This window comes from Podarcis gaigeae (genome assembly GCF_964106915.1).
Source record: "Podarcis gaigeae genome assembly, chromosome: 4".
Taxonomy (NCBI): domain Eukaryota; kingdom Metazoa; phylum Chordata; class Lepidosauria; order Squamata; family Lacertidae; genus Podarcis; species Podarcis gaigeae.
The window spans coordinates 79,365,707-79,386,991 of record NC_139677.1 but is presented as its reverse complement, the minus strand read 5'-3'; the positions used below and the strand labels follow the sequence as shown (position 1 = coordinate 79,386,991).

At 38.8% G+C, this 21,285-nt stretch overlaps 2 protein-coding genes across 5 annotated transcripts in view; both read left to right on the top strand.

The window, feature by feature from the left end:
• The window catches only part of LOC310843240 (cilia- and flagella-associated protein 337-like), a 1,288,916-nt gene extending 1,270,237 nt beyond the window's left edge, over nt 1-18,679 (top strand). The window contains exons 33-34 of the mRNA XM_083736208.1: nt 15,396-15,492; nt 15,590-18,679. The gene's annotated coding sequence lies outside the window, so the exon portion shown is untranslated. The remainder of the gene's footprint in view (nt 1-15,395; nt 15,493-15,589) is intronic.
• NBEA (neurobeachin) overlaps nt 1-21,285 on the top strand; it is a 344,666-nt gene that overhangs the window by 82,739 nt on the left and 240,642 nt on the right. For 2 of the 4 annotated variants that reach the window (XM_083735945.1, XM_083735946.1), the window contains exons 25-30: nt 470-650; nt 2,110-2,240; nt 2,941-3,048; nt 4,437-4,605; nt 7,418-7,513; nt 18,638-19,076. In XM_083735945.1, coding sequence (XP_083592071.1) covers nt 470-650; nt 2,110-2,240; nt 2,941-3,048; nt 4,437-4,605; nt 7,418-7,513; nt 18,638-19,076 — 1,124 coding nt within the window. Of the gene's footprint in view, nt 1-449; nt 651-2,109; nt 2,241-2,940; nt 3,049-4,436; nt 4,606-7,417; nt 7,514-18,637; nt 19,077-21,285 lie in introns of those variants that run through there. The other 2 variants (XM_083735943.1, XM_083735942.1) reach the window with 1 other exon arrangement.

Sequence of the window (21,285 nt, the reverse complement as noted above, 5' to 3'; positions counted from 1 at the left end):
TGTTTCTCCTCGTATTCCAAGAATAAATTAAATAATGCTTTATGTCCACTTTTCAAAGAATGCTTTCCCAAGTGTACCTCAAAGATAGAACAAGATTATATTTTGCGTGGGCTATGCATCTTCTCTTAATTCCCCAACGATGCAGGAAAGATATAGCAGCTCTACGAGTCCTCCTTGTCCTGTGCTTCTGTTTCTTAATATGGACAATTTACAGATAGACAAAATTGAGAACTCTTTCTGCATTGTCTCACACACTCATAGTGCTTTGGCTCATATGAGTAGCATTAGTTTACTTACCAGTATAGGAACTTTGTATTACCTAATATGGCATGCAAATGTGAATCCATCTCATTTCATGCCCATTTCTATACTGTTTGTGTTCAGTTTAATCGGAGATTGTTTTGGTATATTTCATGCGTTCAAATGTGTGATAGATTTAGGAGTCTAATGTAATGGTTTTCTTTTAAAGACTGAATTGGAGAACATTGAAGTAACTCAGGGTATGTCAGCAGAGACAGCAGTGACTTTCCTCAGCCGCCTGATGGCTATGGTTGATGTACTAGTATTTGCCAGCTCGCTAAATTTTAGTGAAATTGAAGCTGAAAAAAACATGTCTTCTGGAGGCTTAATGCGACAGTGCCTAAGGCTTGGTAAGTTTGCATGGAACAGCTCAGTGCATTAAATAATTACTTACAGATCAACGAAATGAGGCTGTAGTAAAAAAGAAAAAGAAAAAGAAAAAAGAAAAAAGAAAAAAGCCAAAGCTGACCTGCTTTTAATACTTTGGGTTCCAAAAATCTAGAAGTCTGCGCAGTTGAGAATATCTGCTTATTCTCTTCAACACCACCATTAATTTTTATTATGGCAATTAGCAAATTTTTTGAACATATGTTCATTTGCTCTGTAGAACTGTTCGTAGCTTCTACCTTTTAAAAAATTCTGTATTTTGTTGTGTTTGAAGAAAATTGCATCCAGCCCAGGTTAAGATAACAAGTATTTCTCTACGTAGCAGAACTGTTCAAACTATAGCAAGAGCGCTTTATGTTATTATACATAGTATTCTTAAAAGTTGTACATTTTCCACATATACTAAAAAAGCTAACATGATTGCTGCAAAAGGAAGATAATGTGTTACATGCTGTGAGACATAAAAAGCGGAACTTGTTAGTTTGAAGGAGCCTTGGTTATGGTGCATGACAAGCATACTGGCATGCTAATGGATTCCTCATTCTATTCCTCTGTTGATGACTATATTTAGCTCACCATTCTCCTTAAAATGTTTTATTTGGACTCCTTCCCATATACACAATCAAGATTAGAATTACAATCCTCTTCTGACTATCTCTTCTGTCAGTTTCATGCATGCTTATATGAAACTGCCTAATATTGTTAGGTCATCAGTAACCCTAGGCAACGTTGTGTACTCTAGCTGTGGGCCTCTCCAAATCAGAGATGATTTCAAGCCCTGTAACTTCTCTCATTTTCACTAATAATTGCAGCAACTTCAGACCTTCTGCATGCATTGTATATGCTCCAGAACTAAACCGTGTCCTCTCATCTATAGCCAATCACTTGATGGTCTTCTATCATTTTACCTCTGTGCTTTCTGTCATCCATTCCTTATGCCTCAAATGGCATCGTTCTCTATTTGCCGGGCATCCTCCTTCTTCAGAATCACCTTATCAGGACAACCCTAGCTTCACTTTGTATGCTGCTCCTCTTTCATCTGACCCTCCTTAATCAATTCAGATACTAGTCCTCAACCACTTTCCCATCTCCATCAATTACAAATTGCAAAAGCATAAGGAGGGTTCATTTAAATGTGTTCTCTACTATGCTGTGTATATTGTTGCTGCTCATTTAGTGTTCAACAGTAGTATCTTATCTGAATAATATTAAATACACATGATTAAGAGATTAGTATATTTAACTCTGCCTCAGTTTTAGCACTAGTGCCTAGAGATGCTGTTGTAAAATCCAGCGTTTATGTCATGAAAGGGTAACATATTATGGCAGATCTCAGGCACTAGGATACTATATTTTTTTCATTGTTGCTTTAAGAATTTCATTAAGATTGGTATTCCAATGCTATTTCTTAAACCTTTTTAGTTTGCTGTGTTGCTGTGCGAAACTGTTTGGAATGTCGACAGAGACAGAGAGAAAGGGTAAATAAATCTTCACTAATCAGCAGTAAAACTCAGGAGACTCTTCAGGGTATAAGTGCAACTACTACCGCTAAGGTAAACTATTAAAATAATATATTCCATTGCATAAAATGAATGAATTGGAAATAATTACAATGTGTCATATAATATTTTAAATTGTTTATGATGATTTGTCACTTTGGTAAAACACAAGTTACTCCCTTCTATAAATCCAGAGGGGGCAGTCTTTACAACAGAAAAGCACTTCTTCCTGGTCAGGAGACAAGAACAGTCTTCTGATTTTCCCAGGGGAAAGTTCTGCTTAGCCTTATTACCATGGCTGTTCTGAACTATTATATGGGCCTAGTTTTTCCCTCTTGGAGTCTGTAAGCAGGGTATTAGTGGAGATGATAAAGTGGTAGAGAAAGTTAAAGATCATATATGAAGTTTTCTTTTTAAGTTAAAATCTTCACTGTTCTTTGTAGTCTCTACTTGTATTGGTGAGAAATTTGTGTTTGTTTAAGAAGATTTCATTTGAGTAACCTTATACAAAGCAGGTGAATCACTTATATAGTGGAGCTTTGAGAAGTGTACCTGGAATGTAAGTGAGACACTTTAAAGGTTTTTTGACATTAAAGGTCCCTTTCTGTGTTTTAGAGAACTTCATAAAGCTTACAATACCATATTTTATCTATGAAACAAGATGATACATACAAAGACATACACACACACGTAGGAACAGCTGAGTATTTTGAGCTTGAACCTTTCTGAAACTATATAACTATTGTGTGTTTAGACTCCACTGGAAAATGTTCCTGGTAACCTATCGCCTATTAAAGATCCCGATAGACTTCTTCAGGATGTAGATATTAATCGTCTGCGAGCAGTTGTATTTCGTGATGTGGTGAGTACTATCATTGGCAGCTTTTCTTAAAGGATTTTTTGCCTGTGTAATGTCCATGGGAGAGAAACAAGGGTATTTGTAAATCTACGCTATGCATCCTTTTTTCTTAAAATAGTAATTATGCATGTATATGTGGAACATCTTTCTTTAATAAATTATTTTTATACTGGGAGCTGTTATCTAATCCCCTAAGTAAAGATGACTTCATCCACTTTTTGAAATTTAACATCCTTGGTGACTTGATCAGATTTAGCAAGATCAAGAACCTTGCATGGACAGGTTATTTTTGGACTTGTAAGAGACTCTTTTATCTTTAAAAAGTACTTTATTTAGTAAAAGGTATTCCCTTGAATTGTTAAACTATACCATGGAGCTGATTTAAAGTTTCAAACTCAAGCTGAGCTAAAAGTTGTACCTTGAAAATTTTGGGCTTAAAATTACATATTGAGGATGGGGAAAGGTTCAAGGGAAAATAGTTGGGAAAGGGTTTTTTTGCAGGCAGGGGCTCACTGCTTTAAAGCAGTTCCACTCTCTCTTTAATTTGCTGCTCCAAGCACTGGCGGAGCTCCTCTTGGTGGCCGCCATGATGTAGTGTTGTTCTGAGGGGATATTGTTGAAGGAAAAAAAGGGTGGCAAGCAGCTTCCAAGATGGGCTCAGCTGCCACTTGCCTAAACCTTCACTGGTAACTTGATAAGCCAGTGAATTGCCCGCTCCCGGTTTCCAAAACAGCTCTTCCAAATTCGCAGCTTGTGAATTGGGGTCATTTTTAATCATTCTAAAACAAAACCTCCATTAGAAACTACTGTAGAAACCACATTTATGTATACACGCTGAGATGTGTATGCCTCTTTATTTCTTTATTATGAATGCCTGTTGGTATATATCTTTATATCTCTGTATATCCAGTCACAAATTCCCAGTGAGATGAAAATGTGAAATCGTCCTTAGGCAATTATAGTTCTTTGTAGGGGCAACAGCTCACGGGGGCTGAGCACTTTTGTCCCCCCCTATTTTTTTGAGAGAGGGTCACCCCCCACATGTCCTCCAAAATAGGGCGGAGTAGAGCGAGTGTGGAACCAAGTGCGGTGCTGCTTCAATGGACTCCTCCTCCTCCTCCTGCCACGGAGGGGAAGGAGATTCGAAGCAGCCTCATGGCAGTGGCAGGAGAAGTAAGAGCCGCCGACCACTGAAGTCACATTGCCACTGAATTCGGTTCTGCCCCTGGCGCCTCCCAACTTCCTGACAATCGCGTCAGACCCCCAATTTCCCTTGCAAGCTAGTGCCTCTGGTTCTTTGGCAGTACAGTTTTCAGTCTAGAAACATAGGTTAATTGTGACAGGACAATTTGAGTATTTTTATCATGTATTTTAATTGTATTTTTCTACAGGATGATAGCAAGCAGGCTCAGTTTTTAGCTTTGGCTGTTGTTTACTTCATTTCTGTGTTGATGGTCTCCAAGTATCGGGACATACTCGAACCTCAACGAGAAACTGCAAGGTCTGGAATCCAGGCAGGTAGAAATATCAGGCAGGAAATAAATTCACCAACAAGTACAGGTACCACTGTTTTTCTGTTTATGCTGCATAATTTTTTAGACAATGAATACTTGACAATAGAAAAAAAAGTTCAAATGTTATCTATTAACCTTATTCAGTTTCTGACTGTTCTTGTTTTCTTTAAGTTGTTTTGGGAATATTTTTGCTTTCTCGGTCTGGTTTGTCATTCCTAGCATTGGTTGGCCATTGTCTTAGACTATAGGAGACAGGCTGTCAAAAGTTCTGTTATCTTCCGATATGGTACCTCTCTGTAGTATACATTTCATCAATTGCTCCTTTGCAATGGAGCTAGAGACAAATATTTTTTAAAAAATGTTAATTTAATTTATATTTAACTTGTCATGTGGTTTTAATTAAGCTCACAAGTGATGTGATTTTTCTCAGTTCCCTCCTCACTTTGTGCCACATTAGTGGCTGGGTATTTTTGCATGAAAGGCACCATAGCTAAGCAGTGCAGAAGATCAATTCCCGGCTCACCTCTTAAAAAAAGGAAAAAAAGGATAGTGTAGCAGGCTATGGGAAGTACCCCTGCCTAAAACCAGGAGAGTTTCTGCCTGTTTGGCTAGACAATACTGGACTGGGTGGACAGATAATCCCACCTGATTTAAGGCATTTTATGTGCACTGATGATTAATGTGAGACTTACCCATCCCTTTTTACCAGTGATGGAAAATTGGAGTGCATCAGTGCATTTATGTTGAATGGATTTTGAAAGGAAGACTAACATTTGATGGCAGTGGTGTCCAACTTTGCGTAGCAAAGTCCTTAGTTTTAATTCAGTGCCAGCTCAAAAAAGCTTTTAAAGAAGTGAAGTATCTTCATGGTCCTCTGTATTTCTTTGGTAGCCTGTGCCCTATAAGATGAGATTGGGTCAAACTATCCTAGGAGTGACTTTAATTTTTTTGGAGGAGAAACAGTGTCTATGTATCTATATCTACATAGCTATCTACAGTTTCTACCATCTATCATCTATATATCTATCATCTATTAACTACATATAAGGTTTACTTTAACTTTGTTTACTTTTGTGCATTCATTTTTTCAGCTTTGCATAACTTCAAAAGAGAATCCTCTTCAGAGTGCATGTCTTGTAAAATATTCAATATACTGAAAACAGCTTCTATATGTCATAGAATGGTTTTTTTAAATTAATATTTTTAAAGTAAGGCCAATACAAGTGCATACTTAGTTTCTCTATGGTCTAAAATGCTTCTTAAAAGTTATTTATTGCTTTGGCCAATCCAGGAAATCCTGCTTTTTATGATTGAGTAGACAAGCCTATGAAATCTCATGTCTAATAATTAGCTTTTATTCCTGTTTAGCTCCTTAGGTATTTGCAGTTCCTCATTTTATCACATTTATTTTGCACAGACAAAATTAGTAGTTAACATGGTTATCATTTTGCCAAGTTAAAGTAATGCTTCGGCTGGATTTTTATCAGTTGAAGAAGCTGTCAGGAGTTTTCATTTATCAGTTGAAGAAGCTGTCATTGAGATTGTTTCTGCATCGCATACCATATTAATCTGAGAAGCATGGGCCACATTCAGTTACTCAGTTCCATAAGCAGAATCCAGAGCTAGACCTTCCACTAGTTCAGCAGAGCCTTCTTTCCTTTCCTACTCCCCGCATGCCCTCTGTGCCTCCCCCAAATTTGCTTTGCAGTGTTGGGAGAACCCCCAGCAGAACACACAGTGAAATTGTTCCATAGGGCAAGCAGAAATGCTTGTGCTGATGGAGTGATCTCCTTAGCACTACATTGAATCCCACTCCATGTTTTTTAAGTTCCACTGCATTGGTTCATGGTTGTGCCATATGTATCCATATGCTTTCTTCTTCCAAATGAAAGTTGTTTAGAACTCAGTATTACACACATGCACACACGCCCACCCGCCCACCCACCCACACAAACCTGTTCCTATATATTTATTCTCAGGTGTATTTTTTGGCTTACTAATCTTTGATACTGTTTACATCATGAAGACCTTGTATCTTACAGTAAAATTAGTAAAATATTCATATAAAACCAAATTTGATGCTGTTATCTTTATTCAAAGCAAACCCATGTTATTAACTGTTATAGGCTAGTTTACTGGGTACTCTAAAATATTCCTGCATTAAAGCATTTTGCTATAAACATGTTCTTAAGTGTACACCCTAATTTTTAGGGTTCTTCCCTGTTTCTAGAAGTATTCTGATAGTTCGAACTAAATTTCTTTAATTAAATCTGCACAAATTTATTTCTTAATAAAAGATTATTGGGGAGGGGCATCGTTCACTTGTGTTAGATGACACACATATATAGTAGGAGACACCATTCTAGAAAATATATTCCCTCATGTGTGAGGAAGAAGAAAGAATGCCTAAAATGGTGCCATGCCACCTGCAGTATTTGTATTTGAAACTTGTATTTTGAAAAATCCAAACAGTTTAATTTATTATGATATTTTAATTGATTGATCTGACCAATTAATCAACTAAATAATGTAGCCATGCTGATTTTGTGTTTATATTTTGTATGTTCCCCCATTTGTGTATTATGCCGTGATGCTGGAGTAGGAAACTGCTAGTTTCACTATTCCGGCCATGCCTGTCTTGTCTATGTATACCTGTCTTTTCTATAAATGTTGTTTTTATGATGTGTTATTTAAAGGTATGTTCTTTTCCTATCTCTTGATTTCTCTCTGAGAAACACATCGTTAGTGCCATGTTTGCATGTTTCAGTGAGATAGGACTTGTGTCATGGATCCACAGTGGACCAAGCCACAGGCGATAAGCAGCTGGCTCACAATTGACTCCATGATTTTCTCCACAGTTGTGGTCATACCATCTATCCCACACCCAAGTTTGAACCATGGATTCCTTGCCAAGTTAATTCCTGAGCAGAGCTTTACCCACTCATTTTACAAAGGTAATATTAACACAACCTCCTAACTTGTTTGGGTGTACTTGTTTCATTTCATGTAATTCAAAATCTAACTATAACATAGCTGTTTGGTAAATAAGAATACGCTTTGGGTTACACACAGATAAAATTTCCTGCAAGGATACAATGAAAATCCTCTGCCCAGCTATGTCTAGATTTTGAGGTACCTTGTTAATGGAGGGAGTTGCTGTAGATTATAAAAGTATAATTCTGCACAATGATATATACAAGGCACAAGGTATTTTCATTAAATTCCTTTTCTTCTTATTTAGCAATATGTTTTAAACCTTTGAAAAATAATACTAAAAAAGATAAGGAAGATATCTAACACCATATTCTTGAAGTAGTATGTTTTAATATTGTTTAGCTGTGCATTTATTTCAGTCTTTAATATAGACATTTTTATTTTGGATTATAGCATCCAGTTGTTTTAATCCCAATGAGGAAGACTATGCGACCGGAGATAGCAGTAAGAGCTAAACTTCTGATATCACCAGGGGGAGCAGCCACACACAAACTAACTAACTAACTAACTAACTGCACACACAACCATCTTGCTCTCTTACAGCAGGAAATGACATTATTCACAGCTTGTTTCTTCTGTATATCACACTATATTTAGCTTCCACCACCTGATTAGGCAGCATGGTGCACCTATGTAATAGCACAGTTCTCCCCTTTGAACATGTACAATGCTTAGTGCATTTTCGTTGATGATGATGATGATGATGATGAAATGTGTATATCACTCTTCATCCAAAGATCACGGGGCGGTTCACAACAAAAAATGAGAACACAAAATAATGCTAAAACAAAAACAAACCTTAAGCTCTGCAATATACCAGGGAGCCAAACGGACTCCAGGAAGTGGGAGAGGGCACTCAGGGGCAATTGTTTCAACAGCCTGAGCCATTCTGATATTCCAGAGTTTGGCTAGGGCTTTGACAGGAGAACCAGTTCTGTCACCCGGAAAGTCCCCCAGAGCTGTCTGGAAACTCACTGGATCCATGCCTCTGAGGGTGGAGCATTTTAATAGGTTCCCCGCCGCTGCAGAGGGGGGAAAGGTGCTGAAAGCCTAAATCTCAACAGGAATGATCTGACCATGACAAGAGAAAAGGCCTGCAAGACAGAGAGCAGGTACTCCAAGACTCACAGCAAAGATGGTTTACTTTTTTAATTTAAGAGACTCTCTGCTGTCAACTGAAAAGCCCCAGTTTAAACCTTTCAAGAAGCTAAACTCAAAAAATAAACAGCGAGAAAGAGATGACAAATTAATACAAGAAATTATTACTCCTGCAAAGGCTTATATTGACTCTGTATCTGACATCATAACAGAAAAGGTCAAAGACTAAGATGAGATGAAGTTGACCCACAAGCTAGGAAGCAGCAGCAGCTCTCTGCACCTATGCAAGAGATAGAAATACTCATTCATAGAGGGAAATCAGGCTGCAATACATATCTAGTAGCAATGGGCAAAGGAAAGGGAGAGGTGTTTGGGTAAGAACTTTTGTGTGATAGAGTCTTCTAGACAGAAGCTTTACTGACAAAGGTGTTTAGCATGGGAATGCTTCAACACAGTTGTTGCAGACTATCTAGACTGCCAGTAGCTCTGATCAGTCTGTTTAAGAGATCCTTCAACCAACTAAAGACCCAGTCTCACTTAAAATCAGAGAGGATATTCTTCAAGGGAAAGTGTTCCTGTCTTCAAGGTTCAGCATTCTATCTAGAAAGTTCTGGAGGTCCTGCAAGTAGACCAAGTCCAGCCACAGGAAGTACTGTTCACTTTTTAAAAATTGGATACCATTTCAGGAACTTCCAGAACCTTGTGTTTTTATTTTAAAAAGAATTGGTCAGTAGGTTACATTTCAGGTCCTTAATTCATTTCGGTAGACAAGCTTATGGATAGTCTACAATTATTAAGATAGTGTTTCAGTTAGATCCCTTCAGGCAAATATTGCCATAGATATGTGAGGCACTCTAGATTGCGAGCAATCTACCCTGAGAGCTATGTGAAATTGCAGTGCCTGAGAAATGGTGTAGTTCAGTGCTGAATCAAATATTTTACATGCAGAAGGACATAGCTTCAATCCCTTAATCCCTTTATCCTTTCAGATAAAAGGAGCTCAGGTAGCTGGGAAAGACATAAGTCAGAGACATTAGAGAGTGGTTGATGGACAGAATACGAAGATATTGGCAGACCAGTAGTTTGATCTGCTGTAAAGCAGGTCCTTATTTTAATAATTTTGTTTCCCTTCCCTATAATCAGTTTTGGATATTGACAAATAAGGTTTTCCAGCAAAAAGTCTACGTGGGGTATGTGAAGTACCCTAATCTGGAGGGATCACAATTAAAACATTTGCAAATCACCATCTTGTATATGATTTAGAGACCTAGATAGAAAGTATTTTTCTTTTTCCATAGCAGTGTATGCGCAAAAAATTTCATGTGTGTGGTTAGGAAAAAAAGATAGTGAAAAATAACTGTTCCAAGAGGCCATCCAAAAGAATGTCTGCTGGTCTTTCAAATATTTGGGGCTGCAAGCACTGAAGTGAGCACCTTGAATTGGGTTCAGAAACATGCATGCAGCAGTTTTAGAACAGGAGTTATATATGAGTTCTAAAGGCAACTCCAGCCAGTTGCCTTTGAACCAGTTTCTGAGTCCCTTTCAAGAATAGCCCCACATAGAGCACATTGCAATAATCCAATCTGGAAGTTACCAGAGCATGGAGTACTGTGACCAAATCATCTCTGCCCAAAGGGTGGCGTACCTGACAATAGTCTGAAGTGCCTCTGTAATGCTTTCCTCCTACCTCTGCAGGTAAGAATGACCCCACTAAATGCAAACTTCAGAAGTGAAGGTATGATCATTCTGACCAAGAAGACCATAGCAGTTGTTGGAAATGAACTATATTTAGTTAAACAGCCACAGCACTGGAGATTCTTTCTCTGTTCCTGAATACGCTTCAATAATTATTGAAGAAATAAAAAAAATAGGACTTGCAAACAGCTCTTCCCAAGCTTATCACAATCGCCTGGTTGTTGAGTGTTTCAGAAACACTGCACAAAGGACTTTGCAATCACTATTAGTCAGCAAAGCACTGCCCCATATGTAATGTGAAATGTAGGCCAAGTGAGTGTGACTTGCCTGAAACAGGTCTATGGGCGAAATGGAGGTCCAGATTTGCCCTGGGACCAGAGGTCAAATAACAATCTGATGGATTCACCTACCTTCCTAGGATACAAAAACAAGAAGATTAACAGAAGGAATGTTTCCAAATTGATACCATCTATTTACAATATTCCAAGTTTAGTAAGAGATTATTTGGAGACCAGCATTGCAGCACTTCATCCGTATGAAACAATAAAGTTTTGGATCTAAATTAGCTAATGCAGTGTTTCACAAAGTTGGGTGCCTGCATTATTAAAAATGGTGGGACTTGGTAGACCACTTAAGTTTTTGCTTTGCTTTGCTCTCTGTTGTAGAACAAATACTTGGTTCACTTTTGGATTAGATATGAAGAAAAATACAATAACATGTCCCTGCATCCTCATCAAAACCAGTGCCATATTATCAAAATCACAGGCCCTAGACTGAGGGCCGAGTTGAGATAATCTTGACAGTTCCACATTCTATCCATGTACTTATGAATAGAGCATACAGACAGCTAGCGGCCCATGTAGAACAGTTTGAGGACATCTGACCTAATGGATTACTACTAAGTGTAAGCAGCTACATTAGATAATGAATTAAGTAGTGTGTAGAATCTTAGATTAGATGGCTGATCATGGATAATCAAAGTCAGTAAAGGCTGGTCTTGCTGCTTTTGGGAATTGTTCTTTCTTAAATGAGGGCAGCTTTCCATTACCCTTAATGGAGACAGCAGTTAGATCCCTTTTAAAAGCATTTGTATCAATAAATATCTCAGGTAGTGAACAAAAACCCAAGAGTAAAGCATGTCAAACCACCAAATATATTGCAAAATTAAGGATAAATCTCAAGCATTAAAAAGTACATAAACAGCAGCAAAATAATTTATACCATTGATTAGCAGCAGATTTGCTACATAGCCAGCCGCACATATTGGCATTGTTTTATCTCTCATGCTGTGATTTTATGATGTGGTTACTGTATAAGTGCAGCTATTCTTGGATGACTCATCATTTTTCAGCAGTGCCAGTCTGACTTCTTTGCTGCTTTGGGGACAGAAATTACTTTAGCAGCCTTGCTGGACATTGTATGCCTAGGAATTAATTTAGAAGATTTGACCCCATTGATCTTCATGGACTTCTTAGTGGCTTTCCACACGGTAGCCTGCCAACTTCTGCTATTTCTGCTGCAGTATTTGGTAGGAATATGAAGGACAGCACTTGTTAAAATCTTTTTTGATAGACCCTTACAAGAGTTGTTAGTTTCATTGGCAGAAAAATGCTTTGGGTCTGGATTTCCTAATTATCAGTCATTGGCTACCACTGGAATAACCATTATTCTTGCATGGGTAAAAGCTAAGCAAAGCTAAGTCAATAAGGTTTATTGTTGCTAAATTAGGAATTTGCACTGGTTCCAGAATGAGTCTCTGTGCTATTTAATTTCATTTTAACCTAGTTGACTGTAACTTTAATAATAGCCTATGCTGCACCTGCTACTACAACTTTTTTGCTACTACTACTAATTTTATTTACCTGAAAGTTAGTCCAATTGGACACACTGGAACTTTCTTCCAGAAAAAAATATGTTTAGGATTGGCCTGCCGGAGTGCCAACAATGGTCCTTCTGTGATGGTATGACCTTAACAGCAGAAGTGTGAGTCAGGCTAATTCCCTGTTCTAGTTATAAGGCTAATAGTAATGTACTATCAAAACCCTCATTAAATGTTTGCCATTATCATTCCTCTATTGTTGTATTGTCATTGTGAATGTTCTGGTGAATTTGATGTTAATTTCACGTAGAACTTGTTTTTGTGTGTGATGATTGAAATAAACTCATCCTTGTAATCTTGCACTCCCATCTTTTGGTCAATGCTCATAACTCCTTAATAAGACGTATAAATTTTACAGAAGATTCTAAGGAAAGCTTTAATTGAAAATGTATTTTAAGTGACTAAACTATAAAAGTTTGCAATTGCTATTGCAACTTTACTATTTTTGCGTGGTAAGGAATAGGGATGCATATCTTACTACTCACCCCCAAAACAGTGATGCCTTGCATGCATTCCGGTTGAGGCTTGGAAAGCCTTAAACTTTATTTATTTGATTTGAGTTCTCAGAGCAATTTTGGAGTGAGCTCACAAAGGAACATTCACTGTTGCTTCTGCCTTTTCGTGCCCAAGGCCTAAATACTTGCTTTGGGGCAGAGGAAGGAGGAAGGCACTTTTGTCTCCTACAAGTGCATATTTTCCTACCAGACTGAACTACCTCTACTAGAAACATGCTAAAAATATCATTTCCACCAGGGATAAAACTCTTGGATGGACTTTTTGTTCAGTAGGCTTGAGAAGAACCCTTCCAGGATTCTCTCCTTAACAGTAATTCCAGCAGGAAAAGACACTCTTGTTGGGACCTAGAGGATGCTTACCACCTCCTGCCAATGATTAAGATAATTTCTGGTCATTGGGATAGAGAAAATGGGAGGCAGCTCATAGGATCAAGGTGAACATGGCCCTGCTTGAAGCAGTCTGGGAGTAGGGCTGTTCTTATCTTAATTCGGGTTGCAAGCATTCAAGCTGGGCTATGACCCTGTCTTCTGCTGGCATAGATTTTCTGGGGAGGCCAGATTGATGCTGGGGCACATTGATATAACTGGGGTCACATTCCTGAAGAGCAGGGACAAGGCAGGGCGGTAGTTTAGTCAAGTCTTCTGTTGCAGTCCTACCCAATAGTCCAATAATCAAGTTGAATCCAGTGGTCAATGCTGCCAGATCCCAACTAGAGTGGCAGGGTGAATGGCAGCTTGTCATAGAAAGCTCACAGAAGCCAGTGCTCTCTAGGACTTGAGAAGAGCTGTCTTTTGAGGGGCCATTGCTCTATTCTGTAATTGCTGGCTCCTATAGAAATGATGGATGGAGGCTCATAACATTATACAGGAGGCAGCAACGAAAACCATCCCAATGAAAAGGAAATGCAAATAGCGGGGGAGGCCTTACAAATAGTGGGGGAGAGAAGGCAAGCAAAATGTGAGGGAGATAGTGAAAGATACAGGAAATTGAATGCAGATTTCCAAAAAATAGCAAGGAGAGACAAGAAGGCCTTCGTAAACGAGCAATGCAAAGAAATAGAGGAAAACAATAGAATGGGAAAAACCAGAGATCTGTTCAAGAAAATTGGAGATATGAAAGGAACATTTCGTACAAAGATTACCATAATAAAAGACAAAAGTGGTAAGGACCTAACAGAAGCAGAAGACATCAAGAAGAGGTGGCAAGAATACACAGAGGAATTACACCAGAAAGATATGGATGTCTCGTACACCCCAGGTAGTGTGGTTGCTGACCTTGAGCCAGACATCTTTCAGAGTGAAGTCAAATGGGCCTTAGAAAGCACTGCTAATAACAAGGCCAGTGGAAAGTGATGATATTCCAGCTGAACTATTTAAAATTTCCAAAGATGATGCTGTTAAGGTGCTACACTCAATATGCCAGCAAGTTTGGAAAACTCAGCAGTGGCCAGAGGATTGGAGAAGATCAGTCTACATCCCAATCCCAAAGAAGGGCAGTGCCAAAGAATGCTCCAACTACTGCACAATTGCACTCATTTCACACGCTAGCAAGGTTATGCTTAAAATTCTACAAGGAAGGCTCAAGCAGTATGTGGACCGAGAACTCCCAGAAGTGCAAGCTGGATTTTGAAGGGGCAGAGGAACCAGAGACCAAATTGCAAACGTGCTGGATTATGGAGAGAGCTAGAGAGTTCCACAAACACATCTACTTCATTGACTATGCAAAAGCCTTTGACTGTGTCAACCACAGCAAACTATGACAAGTTCTTAAAAAAATGGGAGTGCCTGATCACCTCATCTGTCTCCTGAGAAATCTCTATGTGGGACAAGAAGCTACAGTTAGAACTGGATATGGAACAACTGATTGGTTCAAAATTGGGAAAGGAGTCCGACAAGGGTGTATACTGTCTCCCTGCTTATTTAATTTATATGCAGAATTCATCATGCGAAAGGCTGGGCTGGATGAATCCCAAGCTGGAATTAAGATTGCTGGAGGAAATATCAACAACCTCAGATATGCAGATGACACAACCTTGATGGCAGAAAGTGAGGAGGAATTAAGGAACCTTTTAATGAGGGTGAAAGAGGAGAGCGCAAAATATGGTCTGAAGCTCAACATCAAAAAAACGAAGATCATGGCCACTGGTCGCATCACCTCCTGGCAAATAGAAGGGGAAGAAATGGAGGCAGTGAGAGATTTTACTTTCTTGGGTTCCGGGATCACTGCAGATGGTGACAGCAGTCACGAAATTAAAAGACGCCTACTTCTTGGGAGAAAAGCAATGACAAACCTAGACAGCATCTTAAAAAGCAGAGACATCACCTGCTAACAAAGGTCCGTATAGTTAAAGCTATGATTTTCCCAGTAGTGATGTATGGAAGTGAGAGCTGGACCATAAAGAAGGCTGATCGCCAAAAAATTGTTGCTTTTGAATTATGGTGTTGGAGGAGACTCTTGAGAGTCCCATGGACTGCAAGAAGATCAAACCTCTCCATTCTGAAGGAAATCAACCCTGAGTGCTCACTGGAAGGACAGATCGTGAAGCTGAGACTCCAATACTTTGGGCACCTCATGAGAAGAGAAGACTCCCTGGAAAAGACCCTGATGTTGGGAAAGATGGAGGGCACAAGGAAAAGGGGACGACAGAGGACGAGATGGTTGGATAGTGTTCTCGAAGCTACCAGCATGAGTTTGACCAAACTGCGGGAGGCAGTGGAAGACAGAAGTGCCTGGCGTGCTCTGGTCCATGGGGTCACGAAGAGTCGGACACGACTAAACAGCTAAACAACAACAATAGCAATGATGTGGTGAGCGATGAATTGGACAGGCGTTATATGAGCTTGAGGAGTCCAATAAGGCTGCATTCTTTGGCCTGCGTGGTCCGGGACTAGGGGAAATTGCTTTCCAGACGATAACTCTACCTCATCCGAGTCTACTGCTGAGCCAGACAAAGGATTGAAGCCTGTTTTTATTTTCTTTCATAGAGAAGGTTAGCTTCCAGCTTGGGATAAAATACTTACCGTATGTGTTGGATAAATCATTGAAATGATAGCTTCGTATCAACTCTTTTGAATTTATTCTTGTAGGCAAAAATAGATAAGCATATTTCAAAAATCTCAGCAAATCAAGGCATGCTAAGAAAAGCACATAGGGAGCTATCTCATACTCAATCAGAACCTTAGTCCATCGATCCCAATAATGCCCACACTGACTGGCAGGGTGTCTCCAGGGTTTCAAGCAGACATCCCCAAGCCTACCTGCAGATGCCAGGTATTGAAACTGGTGTCCTCTGCATGCAAAGCAGATGCTCTAGCACTGAGCCACAGCCCTTCCCCAAAAGGATGAGGTCATTTCAGAAACCAATTTACATAACTAACGTCATTATTTTTTTGCTTTGGTGTAATAAATGAACTCTGCAATTACAGTGAAAAATGGTAGGAAAGAGGCATCTGGCACCCAACTGTTTTCTTCCAGACAAGGTTAAAATTACCAGGTTTAGCATTTCTCCTTCCTTTGTCTACTGCTATGTCTTAATGCTACAGTAAACTGATCAGGATCGTTGAAAGCTTTGACAGCAGGTTTATAAATTATAACCTAAACACATGTAATTGGTTATCATTTTTGCTGCTGCCCCTCTTTAGTTTTCCTTCTACCTAAGTAGGTGTAAAAAGTGATAAAACTCAAAGATCAGAGGCACACAGTTTTATGAAATAGAGAAAATTGGTGTTTAATGATGAAATCTTAACAGAAAGGGGGGGGGGGAATGTTATTTCTGAAATACAAAATATGGTTGCTCTGGCATCCTGAGAAAGGTGAGAGCAGTGCCTGTGTGTGGCATGAGTACCTCTTCCGTTATGTGATTGTTTAGTCTGCTCAGGTGTTGCCTGTTAGCACTCATGCAGAGGTTCCAGTCTCTGTGGCAGCATACACCATTGTTTCACTACAATAGGATAAAGACTTGGGAAGATGGAGTTGCTATGTTCCATATCCTTTGACTTTTGAAGAAGATCAGAATTGGCCAGGGGAATGGGGGGAGGGGATGACTGAATTTAAAAGGGTCAAAACATAGTAGCAAGTCCCTCTCTCCCTTTCCACAGCTGTTTTAGGCTACTTGAAAAGTACCCAGGTGAAATATCTCATGCTATTACCCTACCTATACTCTGTTGCCAGAGATCTCCTCTTAAAATCATTTTGAGAGTACTCTATTGGAGTTATGAAGGTTAGTTGTTTAATTGGTTGCACTTTGTTTGCTCCAATTTGCTTAATTTGAGTTCTCTCTCCCTCTCCCTCTCCCTTTCTTCTTCAGACTTTTTGATGTAAATATTTATTTATAGGCCTTTGCAACAATGTAGTGTTATGATAAAGCAACTTTCCATAACTTTTTCCTAAGCTTGACTGGGGATTTCTGATATTTTGAAAAATTGTCGACATAAAACAATTGTTCTTAGTAGGATCAAATGCGACGTAGTACAGTGGTTAAAGAGTGTGATGTGAAACCCTTAATGTAAAATTCACTTCAGCAATGCACCTTCTAGTTGGCCATCAGCAAGCGGCTTTTCTCTTGAGTGCAGTCTCCTGTCTACAGCATGAAGATGATAATATTGGCCTACCCGGACACGACTAAACAACAACAACAGCAAGCCTGTTGGAAGGATTACTAAAATAATATATGTGCAGCTCTTTAAACTCACAGGGAAAGTACTATATCAATGATGCTCCTGTTAATAAATATGTATAGAGAAAGCCTTTCACAAAATTGTCATAAATAAAATGGCCAGCAGTTTAGAAAGTAAATTATGGTAATAGTTATTATTAATTAAAAAATGTACATTGAAGTTGTTTACATATTACAGTAATGGGCTGTATTGCACTGAAGAGTGGAAAAACCACTCATTCAGCCACAAATGTTACTGGTTGACTTTGATCCAGGTAAAATATCTTAGCCTCACAGGGTTGTTGTGAGGATGAGGAGAAACACCATGTATGCCACACTGAGCTCTTTGGAGGGAGGGAGGATAGAAATGCAGTGAATTAAGCTGAAATGTTAGGTACTGAATATGTTTGTCACTTTCAGGAAATAGGGCACTTTGATTATGTTTGATTTTAAGCATTCTTAAAGCTAAATGTCACTGAAATCAAATAAGTAATATTTACATTTGTGACATTTAGCTCTTAGTTTACATATAATCTACTTGGCAAACTATTTGGCTCATAATTTAGGCTGTCCTCAGTTATAGAGCGTCCTCATATCTTTGATTTCCTTGTGCAGCTGTGGGTAGGATGGTAGGAAGACGTTTGGTATTCTTGAATCAGGAGAGAATCTATATTTTTCACATAATTATGTAAAAAAATAGTTTGTCTTTTACCATATGCTCAAAAAATGAAAATATAACAGTAGAGAATAATATTATCCCTAAGATCTGGAATTCCTGTTTCTGGAATGCTATAGATCATTTGAATTGGGAAATTGTTCAGTGGCTTCTTTTTGAAAGAGGAAGCAAGTACGCAGGTTGTAGCTCCCTGGACTCATTTATTTAGAGGTCAGAACTGTGTGTGCCAGGTAGGTGGCCTATCTTAAAACCCCATAACTACCTTGTTGCTCTCAAGTGTGGTGGAGGACAGTAACCTGTTACTAGTGTAAAATGAAGATTTAACTCTCATTCCAGTCAGCTTCTCTATGTAGGAATGTGGCACACCATCCTGTCTTTTACATGAGGTACCAAAATGTCTTAGGCTAGCTCTGGAGTTCAGTTTCATAACATGTTCATCACGGTGTGCCTCTTAGGTGTGCCTCTACCAGCACACCTAGAGTTTTGTCCTCTATTGATAAAAGATTATTGATACAGGAATGCTAATTTTCAAGCTTAGTTTTTTTAAAAATAATTTTGTTTTGCAGAGACTCCTGCTGTATTTCCAGATAATATAAAAGAAAAAGAAACTCCGACACCAGTTGAAGATATTCAGCTGGAAAGCTCCATTCCTCATACCGATTCTGGAATTGGAGAGGAGCAAATGCCCAGTATCTTGAACGGGACAGACTTAGAAACAAGCACAGGTCCTGATGCTATGAGTGAACTATTGTCTACTTTGTCTTCTGAGGTGAAGAAATCTCAGGAAAGTTTAACAGAAAGCCCCAGTGAAATTCTGAAACCTGCATCCTCAATATCAAGTATCAGCCAAAGCAAGGGCATCAATGTCAAGGAAATATTAAAAAGTCTGGTGGCAGCCCCTGTTGAAATTGCAGAATGTGGGCCTGATCCTATTCCGTACCCTGATCCTGCACTAAAGAGAGAAGCTCAGCCTATTCTCCCAATGCAGTATCACTCCTTTGACAGGTATATGGCATGATTGATTCACTTACTATGGTATATTCATATTGGCACTTGAACGTATATATTGGCTGTAATATGCTGATAAAGACTGTGCAGTAAAAATACAGCTGGTTTACATCTATGTGCACTGCCTTACTATAAACAGTCCTATTGTTTATGGGAAAGGTATCTGGATTGAATTGTGTCTTTTAACAGCTAAGTCTAATTAGTAGTCAATGAACATATCTACTTTATACAGTGGTACCTCGCAAGACGAATGCCTCGTAAGACGAAAAACTCGCAAGACGAAAGAGTTTTTTGTTTTTTGAGTTGCTTCGCAAGATGAATTTCCCTATGGGCTTGCTTCGCAAGACGAAAACGTCTTGCAAGTTTGATTTTCAATGCATTCCTATGGGAATCCGTGTTTCGCAAGACGAAAAATTCGCAAAATGAAAAAACTCACAGAACGAATTAATTTCATCTTGTGAGGTACCACTGTAAAGCCATAACTTTTCTCAACATAAAACAAAGCTTTTCATCCTGAAATACAAAAGTGAAAGAAAAGAGCCCCAAAATACCAAGTCTTCACAGTGTCAGCCTCTTAATTTTTTCAAAGTTGACTTTGAGACCATTTGCATCAGGCAGTCTTTCAATCAGAACCTTATTCACTGGACCCTTACCACTTCACATGCGTCTGTTGTTAACTGTTTTTTGTAACGAGAAGGGGAGAAGGTGTAATTAAAACATGCATCTCCCAGAGTGGCTGGGGAAACGCAGTCATTTGGGTGGGGTACAAATAATAAAATGAGTAATATTATTATCATTTATAAACTTAAGGAAGTATACAGGAAACACTTGTTAAAATAGTCGTAATGCACTTGGAGAGAATTCATTACGCATGTTGATCAGTATTTGCAAATCATGTGTTTTCATTTTAAAGTTCATTGCTGTAGTTCCTACTATGTATGGTATTGCCCAGTTCACACATCATGCTAAACCATAGTGGGTAACCTCTAATGTGTTCCACCATCCCCTGTTCAATGTTACATGGGGGGGGGGAAAAAACGAGGCATTACACTTCTGTAAAACAAGAAAATCCTAAATAAAATATATATTTTTTAAAAAAAAAAACCAGGACTGAGCACATAGTTTCATAAACTTGTTTGACTCAGTTAACTAGAAACAGAACAAACTAGAGTGTCCCTAATTTGGTCATAATGGTAAACTGCAGTTTCCTCAAAACTGAAAGTGGAAGCTTTCAGTCTCCACATGTGTGATAGAGGAAATGAAGTTTGCTCACTATAGTTCCTACAATGCTAAAAAAGGGGGTTTGACATGACCATCTGTGTTGGTTTAATAAGAAATATGCTAAACTTATTTTTCCAAAACTACGCATGCAGCTACTGGCCACGGGCTTATTCAAGCCCCTTTGATATCACTAGAGAGTCTTAACAATCTCATTATTAGCATTCTAAACCTCTATCTCTGCAGGATTGCGGTGGTTCTTGCAAATTTTCAAATCATCGCAGGGATTTTTTTAGTGCATTAAAGTATCTAAATGCCAGGTGTTTTTCACTCCAGTTGCTTAGTTTAATAATAATCTGTAAAAAATAATAATGTTTAAATGTCCAAAATCACACAGAAAATAAGTGCTCATAATCATACAGAAGTTACAACGAAAGGAATATGTTGAAGAAACAGAAGTGGTAGAATCTTAACAGTGCTGTCCTATGAAACATTATGAACATTATAATTCATTTTAAAGTACACAGAATTGGAAATGTAGAAGCAGAGAAACATGTTTCAGCGTATATTACGGAATAGGTCTTCTGTGTAGTTAATGTATTCAGCAGTTCAAGTACTATCGAATGTAAATGATGAGGTGATATTGATGAAAGGAGGGATTGAGGTCTCGGGGGGCGCTGATGACGGATTGAACAGAAGCGCCCTTGCACTGCACGTAACTCAAGTCTGTCGTCTTCACTACTCAAAGCCATAATGGAAGGTGGCAGTCTGAAATGAGTTGCCACGGCAAAGAGTATTATTTTTGAAATGCTTTCACACAAATCACTAGGCCCTGCATACAACTTAGTTTCATGCTTTAATGTCATCAGGAGGCACAAATTGGTGTGTCTAATTGTTTGCCACCTGCCAGCAAAATGAGCTGCCAGCTAGCCAGACGGGTTTGATTGTCCGTCAGCCATTCAATAGATTGAGAGTGACAACATCAAAA